The 22,425-nt window shown below is 46.4% G+C and overlaps 1 protein-coding gene and 1 pseudogene across 1 annotated transcript; both read left to right on the top strand.

Moving 5' to 3' along the window:
• Positions 1-14,545: 14,545 nt before the first annotated feature.
• LOC136464455 (putative laccase-9) lies at positions 14,546-17,475 on the top strand. Its single transcript, XM_066463405.1, has 3 exons — positions 14,546-14,810; positions 15,442-16,942; positions 17,048-17,475. The coding sequence occupies exons 1-3, from the start codon at positions 14,664-14,666 to the stop codon at positions 17,176-17,178; spliced, it is 1,779 nt and encodes a 592-aa protein (XP_066319502.1). The 5' UTR covers positions 14,546-14,663; the 3' UTR covers positions 17,179-17,475.
• A 1,884-nt stretch (positions 17,476-19,359) lies between these two features.
• Positions 19,360-20,835, top strand: LOC136466133 (putative laccase-1; annotated as a pseudogene).
• Positions 20,836-22,425: the final 1,590 nt, after the last annotated feature.

Below are 22,425 nucleotides of genomic sequence, written 5' to 3'. Positions count from 1 at the left end.
CCTCCTATGGTTTTCGGAGCAGGCCCTGTCTCCGGTTCCTCCCAATACGTGCATGTGATCCACTCTCTACGTTACAGGTGATCGGCAGGTCCCCCTTGGTTTAACTTGTCTGCGTCTACGTGTGCACAGGTCACCGGACCTCACACTCCGACCACATGAAAAACTAGGGCCGCACAAACTTTTCGAGATGATGTGTCAAGCACGATGGTACAACTAAATAGAATGTTAATACGTTCTTACTTAGTTACACCAACATAAAGTATCAAGCTTAAATACGCTTTATACAAAGCAAATGAGCTTATAATAATATACAGTTATGTTATTACAAGCTTGCCTGAAGAGGCTCAAGTTCACAATAACACAACTATGTCCTCCTTCTATAGCTCTGAGCCTATTACATTGGCTGGTCGGGGCACATGGTACTTACTGCTCGTCGCTTCCGATACCCTACTCGAGTCTTGGGGACTCTTGTGCTAGTTGAGCTGAAGGGGATGGCCCCACCGGTGCCTGGCTGGTCAAGACCACAGGCTTCGATGGTTGGCTTACAGCTGATGGCATTTCCAGCTGACTCGTCGATGGCGTACCCTGTACAGGTGCTGTCCCACCTCCACACAGGTTAATATCACCAATTATCTTTGACGACAAGTCCAGCTAGGCCGTCTGAAGCTCCTCTGCCTTGTCTGGGTCTACCTCCTTCGGGTACCTAGCCTCCAGGTGCTTGAGATCGATCAGGGGGTAGTGGGCACGCACCATGCTTAGTACATGGGCACCCGTATACTCACCAGCCTCCTTCACGAACTCTTGGAACCATCCCCACGCTTGTCTGCATCTCTCGACCAGTCTGAGCTAGGGCGTCCTCGGCTCTTCCTCTGTGAGCGCCGGGTCGATAAGGTCGAGGATGGGCACAATGCTAGTTGCCACTTCTTGGCACCGGTTCTTCCACGTGTCCCGCTCCTCGGTGGCCTTGAGGCATCGTGCTTTCCAGTCATCACATTCTCTGATCACGGCCTCTAAGTGCTTCTTAGCATTAACTTTCAAAACAGAACACAGTACAAGACATCAAATGTGAAAACATGACAAGGCAAGGTGGGCAATAGAATGAGGAAGGTGATCTGGAATACTTACTTTTTAGTTCCTCCTTCATTTTGTTGGTGTGGTCTTGGAGTTGAGACTAGCTGCGTGCTAGCTTCACATTGTCCTCCTTCAGGCGACCACACTCTACGGTCACACGGCTATTTTCTCCTTGGAGGTGGGCCACTTCAGCTTCTAAACCTGCATTACAGCTGTTACTACCAAGAATACAACAACACAAGTCCTGCACTTGCTACGATAAGATGAAACTTTACTTGTTTTCTCTAGCTCTTTGTTATTGAGCTGGCCGACCAGGTTTTGGTTATGTGTTTCTCGATCTGTCCTCTCCTGGTCGGCAGCTTCAAGTTGGCACCGCAAGCGTTCCACTTCGGCCGAAAGTTCCTTATTGGTCATCGTGATTCCTTCAATCTAGTCGAAGCACCTCTTTTGGTATTTTGCGGTTTTCATCAAGTCTTGCATACAGATAAGCTAAGTCAGATAGTTTCGACTACATAACAGGGTCAAAGATTCAAGCCAAACATACCTGGACTTCTGTCACCAGACGCTTGGCCACCCGTTCGACTCTTAGGGTCTCTTCGACCTCTAGGATTTCTTCATGCATAACCCATTTGTCGTTCCGATAGCGCGACACATATACATGTTGTCGTCTATCTTGGGGACGGCCCAGGACCTCTTCTACTTCTTCCTCTTTAGCCTCCTGTTCGGGAGGCGGCGCTGGTCTAGAGTCTGCAGACTCCACGACCACCAGGGCTTTTCCATGAGCCGCCGCGTCGGCAAGAATGCTCTGGGCCACTTCTGGCTACTGCTCCTCAGCTAGATCTGGCTCCCTTAGAGCCATGGTATCCGCCTTAGCAGGGTTCATGCTCGGAGCACTTGTACTCTGCTCGGCTGTCTTCTCGACCAGCCGCTCGGGGACTGGCGTCTGATTGTCCACCTGCTGAGGTCCTAGCAGAGTTCCTACTATAGGCTCTTCCATGGCTGGCTGCTGGGCAGTTTGTCCCGCCATAGCTGGCGAAGTTGTACCACACCCGGCTAGCTGGTCGGGGTTCTCGATGGACGCTGACCTAATATATCAGAGACAAGTTCAGAGGATAATAGTATCTAATGTAAATTACAAGCTTACATCAAAGATATAGATACTTACAGCTTCAATTTGCGGAATGATGTTGCGAAGGAGCGTCTCCTCGACCACCCCTACTCCATGTGCTCAGCAGGTTCCACTGGGCCTCTTTCCACCTCTGGTACAGGCATCGGGGCTTGATGCTCGGTGTTTCCCTCGCTTGTCCTCTGTGTGGCAGTGGTCGGTGATGCGACCGCTGCTGGCATAGAGGAGCCACCTTGCTCCGACAATCCCATCTGTCTTCTCCTCTTTTGAGGGATGAGCCAGAAGATGTCTGCATCCTCTACTTCGTCGTTCGACAAGGGGAAGATGGCTTGGCGTTGTTTGCTGGCCGCTAGATGCTTGCCAGTGGCTCTGGTCGATGCGTCCTCCACAGTCTCGAGTGTCGCCCAGTGGATGCGTCGGTCCTAGTGCTGGTCTGGGCGGCTGGGTCGGTAGCTTGAGGCCACTCTACACCAGGGGGAGGTGACACGAACACTGCTGCCCGGTCACGACCATTACACTAAGGAACAAAGCAGGGACAATAGTCAATTTATGGTTACAACACGGCTCTACAATTAAAAGGAGGCATCATTTACCTTTGGGGGAGGTCGAGCCAGCTTGAAGGCGTGCTTGATGTCGTTCAACCTGATGTAATTGGGATTGGCTAGGTTGAAGAGCTCCCCAATCCTGGCCTTGATTTCCATCTTGTCGAGCGGCTCCTTCCTGGTCCTTGTTGGATCGGCACTCCCCTGGTACTCGAAGCCTGGATGAACCCTCTTCTGGCAGGGCTGGATCCTTTGGCTGATGAAGTTCCTGACCACACTTGGGCCATCTAGCTTTCGCCACGGGATCATCCTGAGCAGTTCGGCGATCTGCTCCAGACTCTCGGGCTTCTCTGTCCAGCTATTCTTCTTCTCTGGAATCAGCCCCACGTCGCACAGGGTGATGGTGTTCGGTTCTTCACGGATGTAGAACCACTTCTTGTACCACTCATCCAGCGAGGTGTTCCAGGGGCAGTGCAAGTATTGTGCCTTCATGCCATCGCGCAGATTCAGGTAGACGCCTTCGGCTATCTTTGAGCCACCGCTCCCTTTCTTCCGAAGACAAAACAGGTGGCGAAAGAGGTCGAAATGGGGCTGGAAGCCACCATAAGACTCGCAGAGATGGATGAAGGTGGAGATAAGGAGAATCGAGTTGGGATGCAGATTGCAAATCCCAATCTCGTAGTACAAGTAGAGACCCTAAAGGAATGGGTGCACTGGAATCCCGAAACCCCATTTGAAGAAGTCTTCAAAAACCACAATCTCACCTTGCTGTGGATCGAGGAAGCTTTCTCCTTCCGGCACACGCCATCCCACGAGTGCCTTGTTGTGAAGCACTCCCATGGCAATGAGGTCCTCGATGGTCTGCTCATTGCTCCACGACTTCCACCATTCCTTCGCCATGACCCTGCCTTTCTTCTAGGCGTCTCTCTTCGCCATTGGTCTGTCCTCACTAAGGGGGTGGATGCGGTGGCGAGGGGATTGGCGATGATTTTTGGAGGAATAGGGTTCGGCAGGAGGAAGAAGAAGGTTGCAGCGGCGGATGACAATGGGGAACGGTGTGAGTAACTTACCAGATCTACATTATATAAAACAAAGAGCTCCGTCATTTTGTTCGCCCGAGATTATTGGGAGTCGTGCGCACGCGCCGCAGACGGTTGTTCACACAACCTCGAAATCAATGCCAATAAATGCGCTCCTTCATTACCAGTGTACGCGCCTCTTCGTTGATAGTGTAAGAGGGCCCACACTGACGCACCTCCATACAGGTGCCAGGCGATTGTTTGACAAAAAAGAGTAAGAAGACAAATGACGTACTATACCCATTTGCTTTTTTGACCAGGCGTGTCAGACTGGACTTGGCAGAGAATAGAGATAAATAAATACAACGAATAAATACATTAATGGCGTTCGAGTTTTTGATGCCTGTTTCGCGCTCAAGGATGGACCAGACCACTGCCATGCTCTGGGACTGCCTAGACCACTGAAGTGCTCGGGGACTGCCCAGACCACTGCTGTGCTCGGGGACTACCCAGACCACTACCATGCTCGGGGACTGCCTAGACCACTGCCGTGCTCGTGGACCGCCTAGACCACTGACGTGCTCGGGGACTACTCCGACTACTATCGTGCTCGGGGACTGCTCCAACAGCTGGTGTGCTCGAGGGCTATCCCGACCACTGATCGGAGAATCGTTCTCCTCGGCTACATGTGATTTGTACTCACATACAGTTGAGAGATATTTATTTAGACCTTGCTACAAGGCTCATACTTCGCCTTCCAACAAGCTCGGGGACTACATCGGTACGATGCACCTATCGGTGCATCTTGTATTGCCTGTACGACGATTAGGTACTCAACTTAACTGGAATTCTTTTTAGACCCTGGCACCACGTGCCTACTTCACCTACTACCAGGCTCAGGGACTAAGTGGGCACACTTCACCTTGCGGTGAATGTGTTTGTTTTTTGACCGCTACGCCTCTGATGATCAAAGATGCTACGCTCCGAGACGCACTTACATTTCTTTTCAGAAATACAAGTGGGCACCCTTCCCGGGACGAAAATCTTTTTCCTTTTTCTTAAGAGCACCATACATTCTTCGGACAACCTATTTCTCTGGCGACGACGGTGGTCGAAAGATGTTAAGGACTCGGGCAAAACTTGTCGGAGAAGGTCGAAATGGCGTGTCGCAGCATAATACATGGTGCTCAAGGACTAGCTGTGGGGATATTAACCCCTATACCCTTACGGCTAAGCTTGGGCCGGCCCAGATCGATGGGTTCGGTCCAGCCGAAAGACGACGTGCGGCCCAGCCAACCTGGTTGGAGTCCCGCGCAAGGAGTCAAGGCAGATTTGGCGATCAAGCAGGATCCTGGTCGGTTAGAGTAGGAATCCTTATCCGGCCACATATGGCAATTGTAACTAACTAGGATTAGTTTCTAGATCTATAACTCTATCCCCTGGACTATATAAGGCGGGCAGGGGATCCCTCTAAAAAAACATCTCTCATTGACATACAACAATACCAATCAGACGCAGGACGTAGGTATTACGCCTTCTTGGCGGCCGAACCTGGATAAAACCTCATGTCTGTCTTGCGTCACCATCTTGTTTGTGACTTACACATCTGTCTGCCGACAATCTACTACCTTGGGCATACCCCTAGGTAGACTGCCGACCGTATTTCGTCGACATCTAGTTCCCATATATCTTCTATGCGGTCATAATATGTTTGTATATTCCCATTTGGATCTGTGCCATCTATACGAACACCACTATTTTGATTGGTGCTCCTTTTATCTTGGGCAACTGTGTAAAATGTATTCCCATTTATCTCGTACCCTTGGTACATGAGGATATGCCACGATGGTTGCCTAGCCAACAAATATAGTTGCTCATCAATATTGTCATCGCCTTGACATTCTTTTCGCAACCAACCACTGAAACTTTCCATGTGCTGACGCCTAATCCAAGCTTCAGTCTTCCCTGGAAACTTAGATCGTAAGAACTCCTTATGTATCTCGATGTACGGATGCACCAATGATGAGTTCCGAAGAACTGTGTAGTGTGCTTTATTGAAATAATCGTCTTCCATGCCAATATATGTTTTCTTCCCTAAAGTTCCTTTACCACTAAGTCTCCCCTCGTGTCGCGATTTGGGAACGCCAATCGGGGCAAGGTCAGGAATAAAGTCAACACAAAACTCAATGACCTCCTCTATTCCATAGCCCTGGGCGATGCTTCCTTCAGGCTTAGAACGGACTTTCACATATTTCTTCAAGACTCAAAGCTGACAAGACATTGAACCACATCATTCTGTAGAGTAGCTAGTTCCACTGGATTGATTGCCTTCTGAGAAATTGCATTGAGGAATGCACATAGCTTCACGGTGGTTAGACGTACATATGGAGGTATAATTCCTCTTAAAGCAACTGGAAGCAATTGCGTCATAAGCACGTGGCAGTCGTGGGACTTTAAGTTTAGGAATTTCTTCTCTGGCACATTTATTATACCCTTTATATTGGAGGAGAATCCCGATGGGACCTTGATGCTGCTTAGACATTCAAACATGTTGTCCCTCTCTTCTTTGCTAAGCGTGTAGCTAGCAGGACTTAAGTAATGACGTCCATCATCTATCTTCTTTGGATGAAGGTTGTCTCGTTCTTTCATGCCCTGCAAGTCCTGGCGTGCTTCAAGTGAATCCTTTGGCTTCTTGTACACACCCATGAATCCTAACAGGTTCACACAAAGATTCTTTGTCAGGTGCATCACGTCGATTGCGTTGCGGACCTCTAGGACTTGCTAATAGGGTAACTCCCAAAAGATGGACTTCTTCTTCCACATGGGTGCGTGTCCCTTAGCATCTTTGGGAACAGATTCGCTGCCTTATCCCTTTCCAAATACTACTTTCACATCCTTGATCATTGCGAGTACATCTTCCACGGTTCGGTTATGAGGCTTCTTTCGGTGGTCTGGCTTACCTTTAAAATGCTTACCTTTCTTCCTTACTTGGTGATTCAAAGGAAGGAATCGACGATGGCTAAGGTACATGACCTTTCAACATCTTTTCAAATATATACTGTCAAGGTCATCAAAACAATGTGTGCATGCATTATATCCTTTGTTTGTCTGACCTAAAAGATTACTTAAAGCAGGCCAATCATTGATTGTTACGAACAACATTGCTCGTAGGTCAAAGTGTTCTTGTTTGTACTCATCCTAGACATGTACACCTGGTTTGTTCCATAAAACTAGAAGCTCTTCAACTAATGGCTTCAGATAGACATCAATGTCGTTGCCAGGTTGCCTCAGACCTTGGATGAGGATCGGCATCATAATGAACTTCTGCTTCATGCATAACCATGGAGGAAGGTTGTAGATACATAGAGTAACTGGCCAAGTGCTATGACTAGTGCTCTGCTCCCCAAAAGGATTCATACCATCTATACTTAAGGCGAACCTTAAGTTTCTAGCCTCATTTGCAAACTCTAGAAATTCCCTGTCTATTGCTCTCCACTAGGACCCATCAGCTGGGTGTCTCAGCATATTGTCTACCTTACGGTCTTCTTTATGCCACTGCAACAACTTTGCATGGTCTTTATTTCTGAACAATGTTTTAAGCGTGGTATTATAGGAGCATACCACATAACCTTGGTAGGGATTTTCTTTCTAGGACGTTGTTCACCCTCGACGTCACCAGAATCATCGCGCCTGATCTTATACCGCGTTGCTTTACATACCGGGCATTCATCCAGATTCTCGTATTCATTGCCATGGTAGAGGATGCAGTCATTAGGACATGCATGTACCTTCTGGATTTTTAATCCCAAAGGGTAGACAACCTTTTTTGCTTCGTACGTAGTGGTGGGCAATTCATTTGGCTTCGGAAGCATCTTCTTTATGAGGTTCAATAAATTCCCAAATGCCTTATCGGATACACCATTCTTTGCCTTCCACTGTAGCAATTCCAGTGTTGTACCCAACTTTTTTTGCCCCTCTTCGGCCGTCGGGTATAGCAACTTCCTATGATCCTCAAGCATGCGCTTGAACTTAACTTTCTCTTTTTCACTTTCGCATTCTTGTTGTGCATCACGAATGGCATCGCCAAGAGCATCACCGAGATCATCTTCTGCCGCTACCTCTTCTTCATCTCCCCCCCATTGTAGTATCATCAAAGGCACCATACTGAGCAATAATGTCATCAATGTCTAAATCTTCTCCTTCACCTTCTTCCATCATGACCCCGCTTTCTCCATGCTTAGTCCAACATATATAGTTTGACATGAAACCTGACTTAAGCAAATGTGAATGAAGACTCATTGAGCTTGAATATTTCTTTAAATTCTTACATATGGCACATGGACAGCACATGAAACCATCCCGCTTATTTGCCTCGGCCACACCTAAGAAATAGTGCACACCCTCAATAAAGTCTTGGGAGCGGCGATCGGCATTGTACATCCAATGGCGTGACATAATCTGCATTACACGACAAATTATGAAAACCTTGAACATAATTAAGTATTTTATTACACAACATAGATGACACACACACAGGTTGAGTAATTAACTAAGCCTGGCTACAACGTAAGCAATCCCAACTATCACTAAACAAACTAAAACTACAATGCACTTCAGTAACATAATTATTTTGTGACCATACGCAACTAAAACAGACAAATCATTCTTCTGTTGAATATCAATAAGCTTCTCCTGCTGACTCACTGCCTCATCATCAGCAGCCGCTACCTCAAACGCACCCGAATTCTGCATGTATGTAGCATAATCTTCCTCCCAGTACCAACCATCGCATCCATTGCCCTCCCACTGAAATTAAAGCCAAAAAATATTTAGTCAAAAATATTCAAGAAAAGCATGTCAATTAACCATAATAATCAAATGCGTAAGAAACTCACATCGCGATCCGGGCACTTGTAGAAAACACGACCCTTGTTAGGTCCCTGTCTCTTGACTCGGTACTCCATCACAATCTTCTGCTTACACTTGCTGCAGATAATGAGAGAGAGTTCTGGCCTCAGTCGTTTCGCAACCGAACGAGAGGCCGAGGATCCGGTACCAATTGTCATCTACTTTCTATACTTATTTTTTCAAACTAGTTTAAATTTCACATTTTCTAAAATAATATATTTAAACAAAACTAAAATTATTTATTTATCTAACTAAACCATGAAATATGTACTATGTATAATAGAAAAATACCAAACTATCAAGTGATTTTACTATTGTAAATCATCATGTGATTTTGAGCTAAAAATGACATAGAAATCACATAGCTCAAAAACATGTTTCAATAAATAACCATCCGTATTAGTTGACCTTGCTTACGTGATCATCTCGGCGAGCATTTCTCCACCGGACGGCACCGTACTTGGCCAAGGAAGAGCTCCGATTCTACAAGAAAGGGAACACGGTCTTCCACGACCGTTGCCACTCTTTCTCGTAGAATCAAAACTCCTCCTTGATGTCCGTTACCGCTCGGCAGAGAACATGCTCGCCGAGATGAACACGGTCCGCAAGTTCAACTAGTACGGATTTTCTATAATTTTCTAACTATTTTCTAAGTTTTTCATTTCATGGAAATTTTAATTCTAAAAAATAAAAAGACATGATTTCTAAGTATTTCATTTCATGGAAAAAATAATTCTAAGTGACCTGCTCGATATCGGCGAGCTCGCGGGCGTTTAGGTTGCCGAGGATAGTAACATCTGTAGATGACATTTGTAGGTCTGAAGTTATCAAATATCCATCAAATTATAGCTCAAAAATATGTTTCAATAAATAACCATCCGTACTAGTTGACCTTGCTTACGTGATCATCTCGGCGAGCATTTCTCCACCGGACGACACCGTACTTGGCCAAGGAAGAGCTCCGATTCTACGAGAAAGGGAACACGGTCTTCCATGACCGTTGCCGCTCTCCCTCGTAAAATCAAAGCTCCTCCTTGACGTCCGTTACCGCTCGGCAGAGAACATGCTCGCCGAGATGAACACGGTCCGCAAGTTCAACTCGTACGGATTTTCTACAATTTTCTAACTATTTTCTAAGTTTTTCATTTCATGGAAAAATTAATTCTAAGATCACGTAAGCCGCCGGGGACGAGGATGGCGCGTGCTCCAGCGAGGCGTGATTTTGATGAACTAATTTAACTTTTGTTTATCCAAACATATATGCAAATCATCATGTGATTTTGAGCTAAAAATGACATATAAAATCATAATAAAGTCCAACATATAAAGTTACACATGCATCTACATCGCAAAATAAGATAAGCTACTGATAAAACATAAGAGGATTAAGTTTGTTACCTCCAAAATGGAAGAGCAACACCAATGGAGGGGGAGAGAGTAAGAACAACAGCAAGCTAAAGAACAGAGGCAGTGAGTTTGAATGGAATGGCTCGGGCTCGGGAGGAAGAAATGAGCTGGTCTATAGGCCAGGATAATTAGTCCCGGTTAGGGGGCCAAACCGGGACTAAAGATTAATCTTTATTCCCGGGGCATCACCCAAACCGGGACTAAAAGCTTTAGTCCCGGCTGGTAATACCAGCCGGGACTAAAGGTCCCTGCCCCGTAGACGACCGTTGGGTAGGAACCTTTAGTCCCGGGGGCAAAAAATACCGAGGCTAATGCCAAATTGGGACATCGTTCTAAAGTCTGTTCTCTAGTAGTGCCTAATTAACAGTCATAGAAATAATTCTAGTTTCTAGTTTAGACTATTCTTGCACCCCTCGCCAAATCCTGACAATGACTGATTAACACATTGTTGATTTGCGTGGTGGAGCCGTGGAGGTGGTGCCAACATTCAAAGAACACACGGCTTTGGAGAAAGAGACTTACACAAGGTATCTTTCAGTCTATTTTCACAGGATTGTACGTTTGAGTGTCATCCTAAATCCTAAATTCCTCGAAATTTACAGCAAACTAGCTTGTATGTTAGTTACATATAGGAAATTTGTTGGATAGGCTTCTTTGTTCCAAAGGAACACGCATGGGTGAATTTTTTCCACGGTGGGCCAGGGTTTTTCTCGTATGCATGTTTAGCACGTTTTGTCCAGAGTCCACATTCAGTACATGCATGTGCTCGTCGAGGTGCTCATGTCTGTTACGTTTTAAATTTTTCGAAACCGGTGGCAGCTTTCTCTGCATTCTAAAACTTTATTAAAACCACCGGCATGAATTTTCGGTTCAAACACAACTCCAGCTCTGACGAAAATTTCTTGGATCTATCCTTAAAGAAGTAACTGATCCACGGCTTTGACTCACCAAATGATTAAAGCCTGCAGGAGGTCAGGTCATGGCGGCAATCACGTCAAGAAGAGACCCCCATTCCGGCTGCCTGCGAGGTGGAAACGGGATTTTTTTTTTGATGGAAACAGGAGGGACTTGCCCCTACGGCCCTACTGTGATTTTATTGGAAACGGGATATTTTAGTAGGATATATTCAGAGACGATGAACCATCTGTTATGCTTCCTGCAGGCTGTGCAAGACATTTTGAGCTGACAACTGAGCATGTCTATCAGTCTATGTCTCCGGATACAGCTTGGATTGAAATGTTATGAGGGAGGAGATGAAAAAAAAAACTTTGAAAGCTTCTTCCTATAGGTTACTCATCAGTTTTGATGAAATCTTCAGACTAGTATTTTGTCAATGCGGAGTTGGAATGGACTTATGGACCTTTGCTTGCATTGGGCATGAGGTGGCTGACCTTTTCTTTCTTCCATTTACTTTGCCTATACTCTATACCAAACAACAAAACACGGAAGGGACGCAGATTGGCATCCGATCCAGGGTTTTCACTTTCACAAAGGAGACGATTGGATTGATAATATAATACACTATAATAACAGAAGAAAAGTAGTGATACAAAGATGTAGATGACACTTTCTTATATATCTGAACCTAAGTGATTTTTTTTCGAAAGGCGGCAAAAAGCTTTTGCCAGATTTTTATTAGACGATAGAAAGGAAAAAAAAAGAGGTGTTACAACGTTTTTACAACCTCAACAACAGACTCAACTCTACTAAGGTGTACAGACCAAACCACTCTACTGAGTAAACCTAAGTGATGACACCTTTCAAAAGAAAAACCTAAGTGATAGAGTTTTGAGACAGCTACGCATATCACTTTCGTCTATATCCAATAGCAATATTTAGCTTTGGAGATAAACCTACGCACTCATGTCCCTTTGTAAATCTAATAGATCTGTATTAGCTAGGTTTTGATTCAATTGATTGATTGATATCACTTTAGTATATCTAACGACCTACGTATTAGCTAGTACCTATAATATTACAATGAGATAAATATGATAGCCAAATTAAGTTTTGAAAATCTAAAATGTCGACGTCATTTGTGAAGTGTTCGACTTTTGCGCCGGCCGCCCATATGCACATCACATTGCCAGTTTGATGGTCCGTCCGTCCTAGTGCCTATCGGTTCATGGACATGCATACGTGCTCGCTTTCGTAATCCATGCCAGACATGCCCTGCACTGCAATTAAGAACCACTTGAAAAGTCTCTGCGCACTTGAAGTCAAAACGGCATAATCTACTAGTAGTAATTTACTTCCAAAAAAAGTCAAGACCGATACCCTGGAAATCGGTCTGCTTTTAGCTTGCAGACGTGCCCGCCGTGCATCTACTAGTAGTAATCTACTAGTTGGTGTCACATAGCTTGGTGTCTCGATCAGGCGTACTAACCGTACGTGCATACAAGCCTAGCCAGCTAGGCACGTACACGACCGTTACGTACGTACAGACATGCATGTATTGGAGTATTGTTTACGTACATACGTGCATGGCTGAGCAACTCGCCGTAAATATCCAGCAAAATCTTCTTCATGATTGCATGGTCAGCACAGCATCCAAAAGCAGGGCCACGTTCATATATATTACTAGCAGGTAACCCTTCGCGCGGGAAGCAGTGAACGCTTAAAGAGGGGAAAAAAACGATGAAACTGTTCCTTAGCGGGTGGGCACTGTTCATCGTGATTTGTTACTGTTCATCGACAGGAAATGAGCCTACGTACGCGCCGGATGAACAGTAATTGCGATGGGACACCCCTCAGATTTATAGTCTTTTATAGATTGGTAGTAGTCAAATTGATCACCTCAACCTTCAATATTAGGTACGGTGTGCCAAATAATCTAAAACAAGCTAGCCCTAACTACGGGTCTGCTGCTACAGCATCGAAAAGCAGGGCCATTCGCTGTAAGCCAGCATCTCTCGGAACCCTCCTTGCATGCTGCCGTTCGTTGAAAACTTGCATGCATGCGGCGCGCATTGGGTTCCTTTGACCTTGACTCGTTCCAGGCTTCCAGCCTTCCAGGCGACTGTGCATATATGCATGCATGCATGCTGGCATAAACTAGCTAGCAACCCAAGTCGCCGTCGTGCCAGTTCCCGGGTGAAGATTCAAGCCTAGGTAGCTCGGACGTCGTCATCGTCGACGTCACACGCTCGCGCCACCGCGGCGAGGCAGTCTGGTAGGCCACGCCAATCAACTCACGCTAACGGAGGAGGAGGAGGAGGAGGAGGAGGAGGGCGTTTAGCCTGCAGACGTGCCCGCCGTGCATACACTACCCCGATCGGACCACATCACACGTCGCAAACAGAACATCTCTTTTTGAATGACGCAAGATAACATTTCTGGCTGTTAGTTGGTGTCACATAGCTTGGTGTCCCGATCAGGCGTACTAACCGTACGTGCATACAAGCCTAGCCAGCTAGGCACGTACACGACCGTTACGTACGTACAGACATGCATGTATTGGAGTATTGTTTGCGCACATACGTGCATGGCTGAGCAACTCGCCGTAAATATCCAGCAAAATCTTCTTCATGATTGCATGGTCAGCACAGCATCGAAAAGCAGGGCCACGTTCATATATATTACTAGCAGGTAACCCCGCGATTCCCGCGGGAAGCAGTGAACGCTTAAAGAGGGAAAAAAAGCGATGCTACTGTTCCGTAGCGGGCGGGCACTGTTCATCGTGATTTTGTACTGTTCATCTACAGGGAAATGAGCCTGTTTTGCGTGCCGGATGAACAGTAATTACGATGGGACACCCCTCCGATTTATAGTCTTTTATTATAGTCTTTTATAGATTGGTAGTAGTCAAATTGATCACCTCAACCTTCAATATTAGGTACGGTGTGCCAAATAATCTAAAACAAGCTAGCCCTAACTACTGGTCGGCTGCTACAGCATCCAAAAGCAGGGCCATTCGCTGTAAGCCAGCATCTCTCGGAACCCTCCTTGCATGCGGCGCGCATTGGGATCCTTTTTGACCTTGACTCGTTCCAGGCTTCCAGCCTTCCAGGCGACTGTGCATATATGCATGCAAGCTGGCATAACCCAAGTCGCCGTCGTGACAGTTCCCGGGTGAAGATTCAAGTCTAGGTAGCTCGGACGTCGTCGTCGTCGACGTCACACGCTCGCGCCACCGCGGCGAGGCAGTCTGGTAGGCCACGCCAATCAACTCACGCTAACGGAGGAGGAGGAGGAGGAGGAGGGCGTTTCAGGCTAGTACGCGGCTTCTGGAGCCACACCGTGCATTTGTCGCTGGAAAAACGCTGCCAGGACGCGCGTGGACGAGTTGCTAAGCTAGCCAAGCAGACAATCATTCGAAGTTATCGACCGGACCGGGGTAGTTTAGGTACTGACTGGTGGCGGTATGACGAATGGAGGATGCACATGCATATGCATCCCCTCGTCGTTGCATTGGCAGCTCTCGCTCTATAAATACCTGCGGCGTCCGAGCCAGATGAGCATCGCAGCAACACACGGAGATCACATTGCAGAAGCTAGAGCTAGCCTTTTGCATCCTCTCGCTCGCTGCTAAACACACATCGTAATCATACACGAAGATCAGAGAGCTGAGCTCAGCTCTAGCTCTGCTGCATGCCCCTTCGGCAACGTCCGACGATGGGCGGTGCAGATAAGATGCCGGCAGGCCGGCTCAGCTGGTTACTGCTAGGCGTGGTGTTAGCCTTTGGAGTTGCAGCTAGCCCGGCCCAGGCCTCCAGGAATACTCACTACGACTTCGTTGTAAGTTGATCCATACATCTCATTTCAACTTGTATATACTACTACCAGTTTAATTTCAGAGATCCAGGCAGTTTGTTTCAGTACGTATAGTATTTGAGGGCACGTGCAGAACAACAGTTGTACATATGTTATCGTTTTGAAATATTTAGCTAAGCTATATCGATGTGATGATTGCATGCCTTCACATCATTTGCATATGCGAGCTAGATATCTGATCTAGCGACTATGAATTGTTAGATACTCGATCTGCATGATGAAGTAAGTAGACCTAGCTAGCTGTATTCCGACCGGCACAGATTGACTTCTTACTTGCTTGTCGAGAAACACTAGCTATATATCTTGCTAAGCATAGAAATTACGGAAGCCACAATTTTCCCATTTCCCTGATGTGAGCTGCTGAACATCGTCATCACTCGAGAAAAAAGCTAGCAACGATGTGACACATCTTATTAGCTGCTTGCTAATCTTTTCCATTCCAGCATGCAGCATCGTCTTATCGAAATTAGCCTCTTTGCTAGTTATCCAAGCTCCTTGACGCCCGCCCACTGCTTGCTTCGTCCTACACACCATGCAGTAGGCTCGATTAAGAGGAGACAAGGACTAACGCCGGCGTGTGATATATATTTTGCAGATCAAGGAGACCAACGTCACCCGGCTCTGCCAGGAGAAGACCATCCTGGCCGTGAACGGGCAGTTCCCCGGGCCGACCATCTACGCGCGCAAGGACGACGTGGTCATCGTCAACGTGTACAACCAGGGCAACAAGAACATCACCCTCCACTGGCACGGCGTGGACCAGCCGCGGAACCCGTGGTCCGACGGGCCGGAGTACATCACGCAGTGCCCCATCCAGCCCGGCGCCAACTTCACATACAAGATCATCTTCACCGAGGAGGAGGGCACGCTGTGGTGGCACGCGCACAGCGACTTCGACCGCGCCACCGTGCACGGCGCCATCGTCATCCACCCCAAGCGCGGCTCCGTCTACCCCTACACAAAGCCGCACAAGGAGATGCCCATCATCCTCGGCGAGTGGTGGAATGCAGACGTGGAGCAAGTTCTCCTGGAGTCCCAGCGGACCGGCGGCGACGTCCAGGTTTCGGACGCCAACACCATCAACGGCCAGCCCGGCGACTTCGCCCCGTGCTCCAAGAACGACACCTTCAGGATGTTGGTGGAGCACGGCAAGACATACCTACTCCGGGTCATCAACGCGGGGCTCACCAACGAGATGTTCTTCGCCATCGCCGGGCACCGCCTCACGGTGGTCGGCACCGACGGCCGCTACCTCAAGCCGTTCACCGTCGACTACATCATGATCTCCCCCGGACAGACCATGAACATGCTCCTCGAGGCCAACCACGCCACCAATGGCTCAGGCGACAACAACCGCTACTACATGGCCGCGAGCCCGTTCTTCACCAACATCGGACTCCCGGTCAACGCTAAAAACACCACCGCCATTCTGGAATACACGGACGCGCCGCCCTCCGCGGGGCCACCAGACTACCCCGTCCTGCCGGTCATCAACGACACCGCCGCGGCAGCGGCGTACACATCGCAGCTCCGCTCCTTGGTCACCAAGGAGCACCCGATCGACGTGCCAATGGAGGTCGACGAGCACATGCTCGTGACGATCTCCGTCAACACGCTCCCCTGTGGGGCCAACGAGACGTGCATGGGCCCCGGCCCCGGAAACAACACCCGCCTTGCGGCGAGCCTGAACAACGTCAGCTTCGTGACGCCGACCGTCGACATCCTCGACGCCTACTATTACTCCATCAGCGGCGTGTACGAGCCGGACTTCCCCAATAAGCCGCCATTCTTCTTCAACTTCACCGCCCCCGACCCGACGGTGGAGTTCCAGCTCACGAAGCGGGGCACCAAGGTGAAGGTGGTGGAGTACGGCACCGTGGTGGAGGTGGTGTTCCAGGACACGGCCATCCTCGGTGCCGAGAGCCACCCCATGCACTTGCACGGTTTCAGCTTCTACGTGGTGGGTAGAGGCTTCGGTAATTTCGACAAGGATAAGGACCCGGCCACGTACAACCTGGTCGACCCGCCGTACCAGAACACCGTCTCCGTGCCTACGGGCGGCTGGGCTGCAATGCGCTTCCGCGCGGCAAATCCTGGTGAGTATTTGCTAAATTTGGGCAAAACTACAGTATATATGTTGTTATATATATATGATTTTTTTATCTTACTTTGTGCTGTTTATTTCTTTGCTTGTCTGTTAGGTGTGTGGTTTATGCATTGCCACTTCGATCGTCACACGGTGTGGGGCATGGACACCGTGTTCATTGTGAAAAATGGCAAGACCCCAGGCGCTCAAATGATGCCACGTCCTCCTAACATGCCTAAGTGCTAAGGAAACAAAGGCATGAGCCACAGATGATGCGGTGTATGCAAGATAATCGAGCAAAATAACTTTTCTCAGTTGATGATTGAATTAATTATTTGCGGTACAGATTTTAATTAGTGTCCTTTGTATTTTTTTGTTTTTCATTTGGTTGGAAGAGAAAAATATATTTGTTGTATTCATTATTTGTGTTGTTTTACTCCTAGTGCAATCTTTAAAAAGTGTAACTAAATAATGTATTCTACGGAGTTACATTCTGTATCCCATGAAGATTCAGTATAAATACGTACTTCATATATGTATTCATTTATTTTCGCCATGATAAGACCATGATCATGTAGGTCCCTTTTGGATCCTTAGAAATGAAATCTACGCGAAAATCGAAGTCTAGGCACAAATCCAGCAGGTTGCTGATACCCAAGGTATTGCATTTTAGGTTATGGGCTCCTGTTGCATGTGTCTTTGTCAGACCTTGGAATGGATTGAAGTGACGAGCCGACGAGCCTACTAGGCATCATATAGCCTTATCAACAAAGGCTTCGATCTGGTATGGTATATCTTTCGAGGAAAAAACAAGGAGAAAACACATATAACTATATTCTTCCACATGACAAAGACAACAAATTGCAATGAACATGTTGAAATTCTTCCGTGAGGAACACGAACCAACAGATTAATTACATTTTCTCTGTGAGCCTTTTGAGACCCATCAAGAAAAATAAGTGGTACACAGGGAAAATACAGTTTCCAGTGGTGTGATTGTTAGGAGATCACCGAGCCAACAATGAGAGAATAAAACATTGAGCAGCAGCATGAAGACTACTATCTCGACTCAGGTGTAATGTAACATTTTCCTATATCCAACGCTCACGTAGCTTTGGTTTGATGATGGCTACAATCACCATATGTGTCTTCTCCACACATTGCTGAACACCAATCAGTACCCCCACCAACAAGACAATCACCGTGCCAAGGTGTAAGTGATGCATGACACTACTGCGAATCAAATGCAATGCTTGATTTCTGGTTTCTTAGAATTAGAAATGGTGGTGTATGTCCAACATAGCAAATGCATGGATCATCGTGATTAGCCACACCAACTTGATTAGGTTCAGAGATGACGGACCATCAGTTCTGCTTACTGCAAGCATGAGTGCATGACAATTTGAGTAGGGCATGTCTATGTCTCCGAATACAAGATAGATTTAAATGTTCTTTCTGAGGGAGGAGACGATTTTTTTTTGGAAAGCTTCTTTCCACAGGTTACTCATCAGTTTTGATGAAATATTCATACTAGTATTATGTCAATGCGGAGATCCAATGGACTTATGGACCCTTGCTTGTATTGGGGATGAGGTGGTTAACCTTTTCTTTCTCTCATTTCGTTTGCCTATACCAAACAACCAAACTTGAAAGGGCCGCAGAAAGCTAGCTAGATTGACATCTGAATATCCGATCCAGGGGTTTACTTTCACAAAGAAGACGACTGGACTGGTAATACACTATAATAACACAAAAGCAAGTTGTGATACAAAGACGTATATGACACTTTCTTATATATCTAAACGTACTAAGGATGAGTCTTGAGAAAAAGCTACGCATATCACTTCCGTATATCCAACTAGCAAGATGCATGGCCCATGCAATTAGCACGTGTAGCTAGCTTTTTCATGGTAACATTTAAATCTTTTTATTTACTCAAAAATTGTTTTGCTAATAGTTTTGCTTATTCATTTGACTTTGGTGTCCTCTCTCCATGCACCCCATATATCATTAGCATGAATTATATATAACTACAATTAAAGCTATTTTTATCTCATTTTCCACTTCCATTTTTCCCACTCCTATCCTATCCTATCTTTGTTCAATTTCTAGCCACGCAAAATCAAGATATGCTTTTTCTGAGCTTTGTTAGCTACTATCCATATTGTTCACTTCTTTAGCCCTTGTCGTGGGTTAGATTCCACAGTAGTAATCGGATTGTTCAACGTGGGTCGATGCATGTGTCTCCGGTGACTTAAGAACTCAAAACACAAGGGGTTTATCCTAGTTCAGACGTCTAAGCCCTACGTCCAGTAGTGGAGTTCTTCGTGCTAGGAATACTCAATTGAGTTCTTACAAGACACACACACACAAAGAGAGAGAGAGAGAGAGAGAGAGAGAGAGAGAGAGAGATGTAGGGGGAGCACTATGCTGCTATTCTCCTGGCCAGGGATCCGAGCTGGAGGTCCGATCTAGGTTTCGGTGGGTTCCAATGGTTTGTTCCCTTGTACAGGATCCCATGCCCCGCCTTATATATCGAGGGGGCGATGGGAGTACAAGTTCAGGGGGTTTCATAGGGTTCTGAGTCCTAAGCTTTGATCTCCTGACTGCGTCGGCACCATCCTTCGTCTTGTAGCGGGGTGGGCGGACAACGCTCCAACTGCCTCTAACATCTACCGCCATCGCTTGGAGTTGACCGTCAGGTGTTGTCTACTGTCGTTTTGTTGTCCCTGGGTTTGCCTTCGCATGGCGTCCTTCACACGCCATGATCTCGCCTGCACATAGAGGGCAACTGCCTCATGGTGGTCCGCACCGACGGTAGCTACCTCAGGCCGTTCGCCATCGACCACATCATGATCGCCCCCGGACAGACCATGAACATGCTCCTTGAGGCCAACTGCCCCAAGAACGGCTCAGCCAATAGCCGCTACTATATGGCCGCGCTGGTGTTCGTGACCAACACGTAATTCAACTTCGATAAGACCAAGGCCACGGTCATCCTAGAGTACACAAACGCGCCACCGTTCATGGGGCCACCTGACTTCCCTGACCTACCGAACTTCGGTGACATCGCCGCGGCGACGGCGTACACGGCGCAGCTTCGGTCCCTGGTCACCAAGGAGCACCTGATCGACGTGCCAATGGAGGTTGACGAGCACATGCTCGTGACGATCTCTGTCAACACTCTTCCCTGTGGGGCCAACAAGATGTGCGACGGCCCCAGAGGCAACCGACTCGCGGCGAGCCTGAACAACGTCAGTTTCATGAACCCGACTACTGACATCCTCGATGCCTACTATCATGACTCCATCAGCGGCGTGTACGAGCTGGACTTCCCCAACAAGCCGCCCTTCTTCTTCAACTTCACCGCCCTGAACCCGCCGCAGGAGCTCTGGCTCACGAAGCAGGCCACCAAGGTGAAGGTGGTCGAGAATGGCACCGTCGTGGAGGTGGTGTTCCAAGACACGGCCATCTTCAGCGTCGAGAGCCACCCCATACACCTGCATGGCTTCAGCTTCTACGTGGTGGCCAGAGGGTTTGGTAATTTTGACAAGGACAAGGACCCGGCCACGTACAACCTAGTCGACCCACCATACCAGAACACGGTCTCCGTGCCCACGGGCGGCTGGGCTGCAATGCGCTTCCGCGCGGCAAATCCTGGTGAGTACTCCATTTGCTAAATTAATCTTTGGGCACCAATGAACTACATTATATGTTGTTATACGGATTATTTTTTTCTTATATATGTTGTGTTTTTATTCTTTATTGTTATTAGGTGTGTGGTTTATGCATTGCCACTTTGATCATCACACGGTGTGGGGCATGGACACTGTGTTCATTGTGAAAATGGCAAAACCCCAGACTCAAATGATGCCACGTCCTCCTAACATGCCCAAGTGCTAAGGATGGATACAGGGGCATGAGCCATAACAACGGTTTACAAGCAAGACAATCGAGCAAAATTAACTAATCTTAGTTGATTTTGGTTGATTTAATTATTTGCGGTACATATTTTAAGTAGAGTGGTTCTTCAAATAAAATGGTCAGTCGAGGACTCGAGATGTAATTAGTATGGTTTCTGTTCCTTTCTTTCTCATTTGGTTGGAAGAAAAAAATATTTGTTGCATTCATTATTTGTGTTAATTTACTCCTAGTTCAATTTTCAAGTGTAATTAAACAATGTACGTTACGGAGCTACGTTCTGTATACCGTGAAAAATAATATATATAAACACGTGCTTCATATATGTATTTTTTTTGCCATGATAAGATCATAATGATCATTTAGAGAAAAATTGTTTGATAACAACACTGTTCAAATACCTTTTTATTTTTAGATTAGATGATAGAATAAAAACACATCCTTTTTCTGTGAAGATGTCTTAGCATGTATTTTATTAAAAGGATATAGAATTACACGACACAACTATGATAGAACCCTGTAGCGCATATTACAACCATCAAGGTAGTGGCAAGCGACTTGGAACAAACCAAAGCAGAGAGAAAAAAATGAGGGGAGAGGGACCCAAAACCCAAAACCCTAACTGATTGAACATGTGGAAAAAAAGAGAATGCAATGGTTGCTTACGGAGAATATAAAGCCACGGTGGTAAAACTGTGGCAGAACCGTCTAATCTAATGTCTTCTAAGAGTACTTGTCCTCCATTAGACACTAAGTACTCAAGGGAAGACACTAAATTACGCAGTTCCGTCGAGCACACCCTAAGGGAGAACCCGAAAATCCACATTTTTCCATCAGGATCACAAATGAGAGAATAAAGCTTACAATATTTTAAGTCATTTCTTGCATCACTTTCCATACAACATCAGAGTATAATATTTATTAATTATAACAGCGAAATATAAATATGTTATCAGAGTTATGAATAATTTAATTTAACAGCGGAATATAAACATGTGATCAGAGTTACAGCGAAAATAAATATCTATTCATGACATGATGAAGCATTGATATATAAACTATGACAACAGATTATAAAATTTCTATTTATAAAAATATTTAGTGAGAGTTATAAATAAAAACTATGATCGCAGTGTAAAGGAATCCTCGCTGAGCCCACCAGAAGGTTCCCGCACACAAGTATCAGCTCTAGCATCCTCCTATCACCTGCAACAGGGTAGAATAAACCCGAAGTACTCAATTATACTCCGCAAGACTTACCCGTTAGAAGAAAAGAAAAGACTCCAAGGATATGCAAAGCTATCTGACTTGTGGGTTTATTGCATCTGCAGGAGCATTACTAAACGTGCGTCCTTATATTCAATTTTATTAGCAGTCAGCATTAGTTCATTAACTAACCATTCTATGTAAGCACATGTGCTACTTTCAAGCAGGTGGTAAGCATACACACAGGCATTTACAACTGCTAAAAGACAAGCAACACGTCGTCGAGTAAGACTCGTTACCGAAAAATGTTTTCGTTCTACAAACCCCTGATTATTTTTGACATTTGATTGATTAAATATATATTTT

Source organism: Miscanthus floridulus, chromosome 7, assembly GCF_019320115.1.
Source record: "Miscanthus floridulus cultivar M001 chromosome 7, ASM1932011v1, whole genome shotgun sequence".
NCBI classification, from domain to species: domain Eukaryota; kingdom Viridiplantae; phylum Streptophyta; class Magnoliopsida; order Poales; family Poaceae; genus Miscanthus; species Miscanthus floridulus.
Note: the sequence above shows the minus strand (reverse complement) of the source record. Positions and strands in the feature narration are given on the sequence as shown.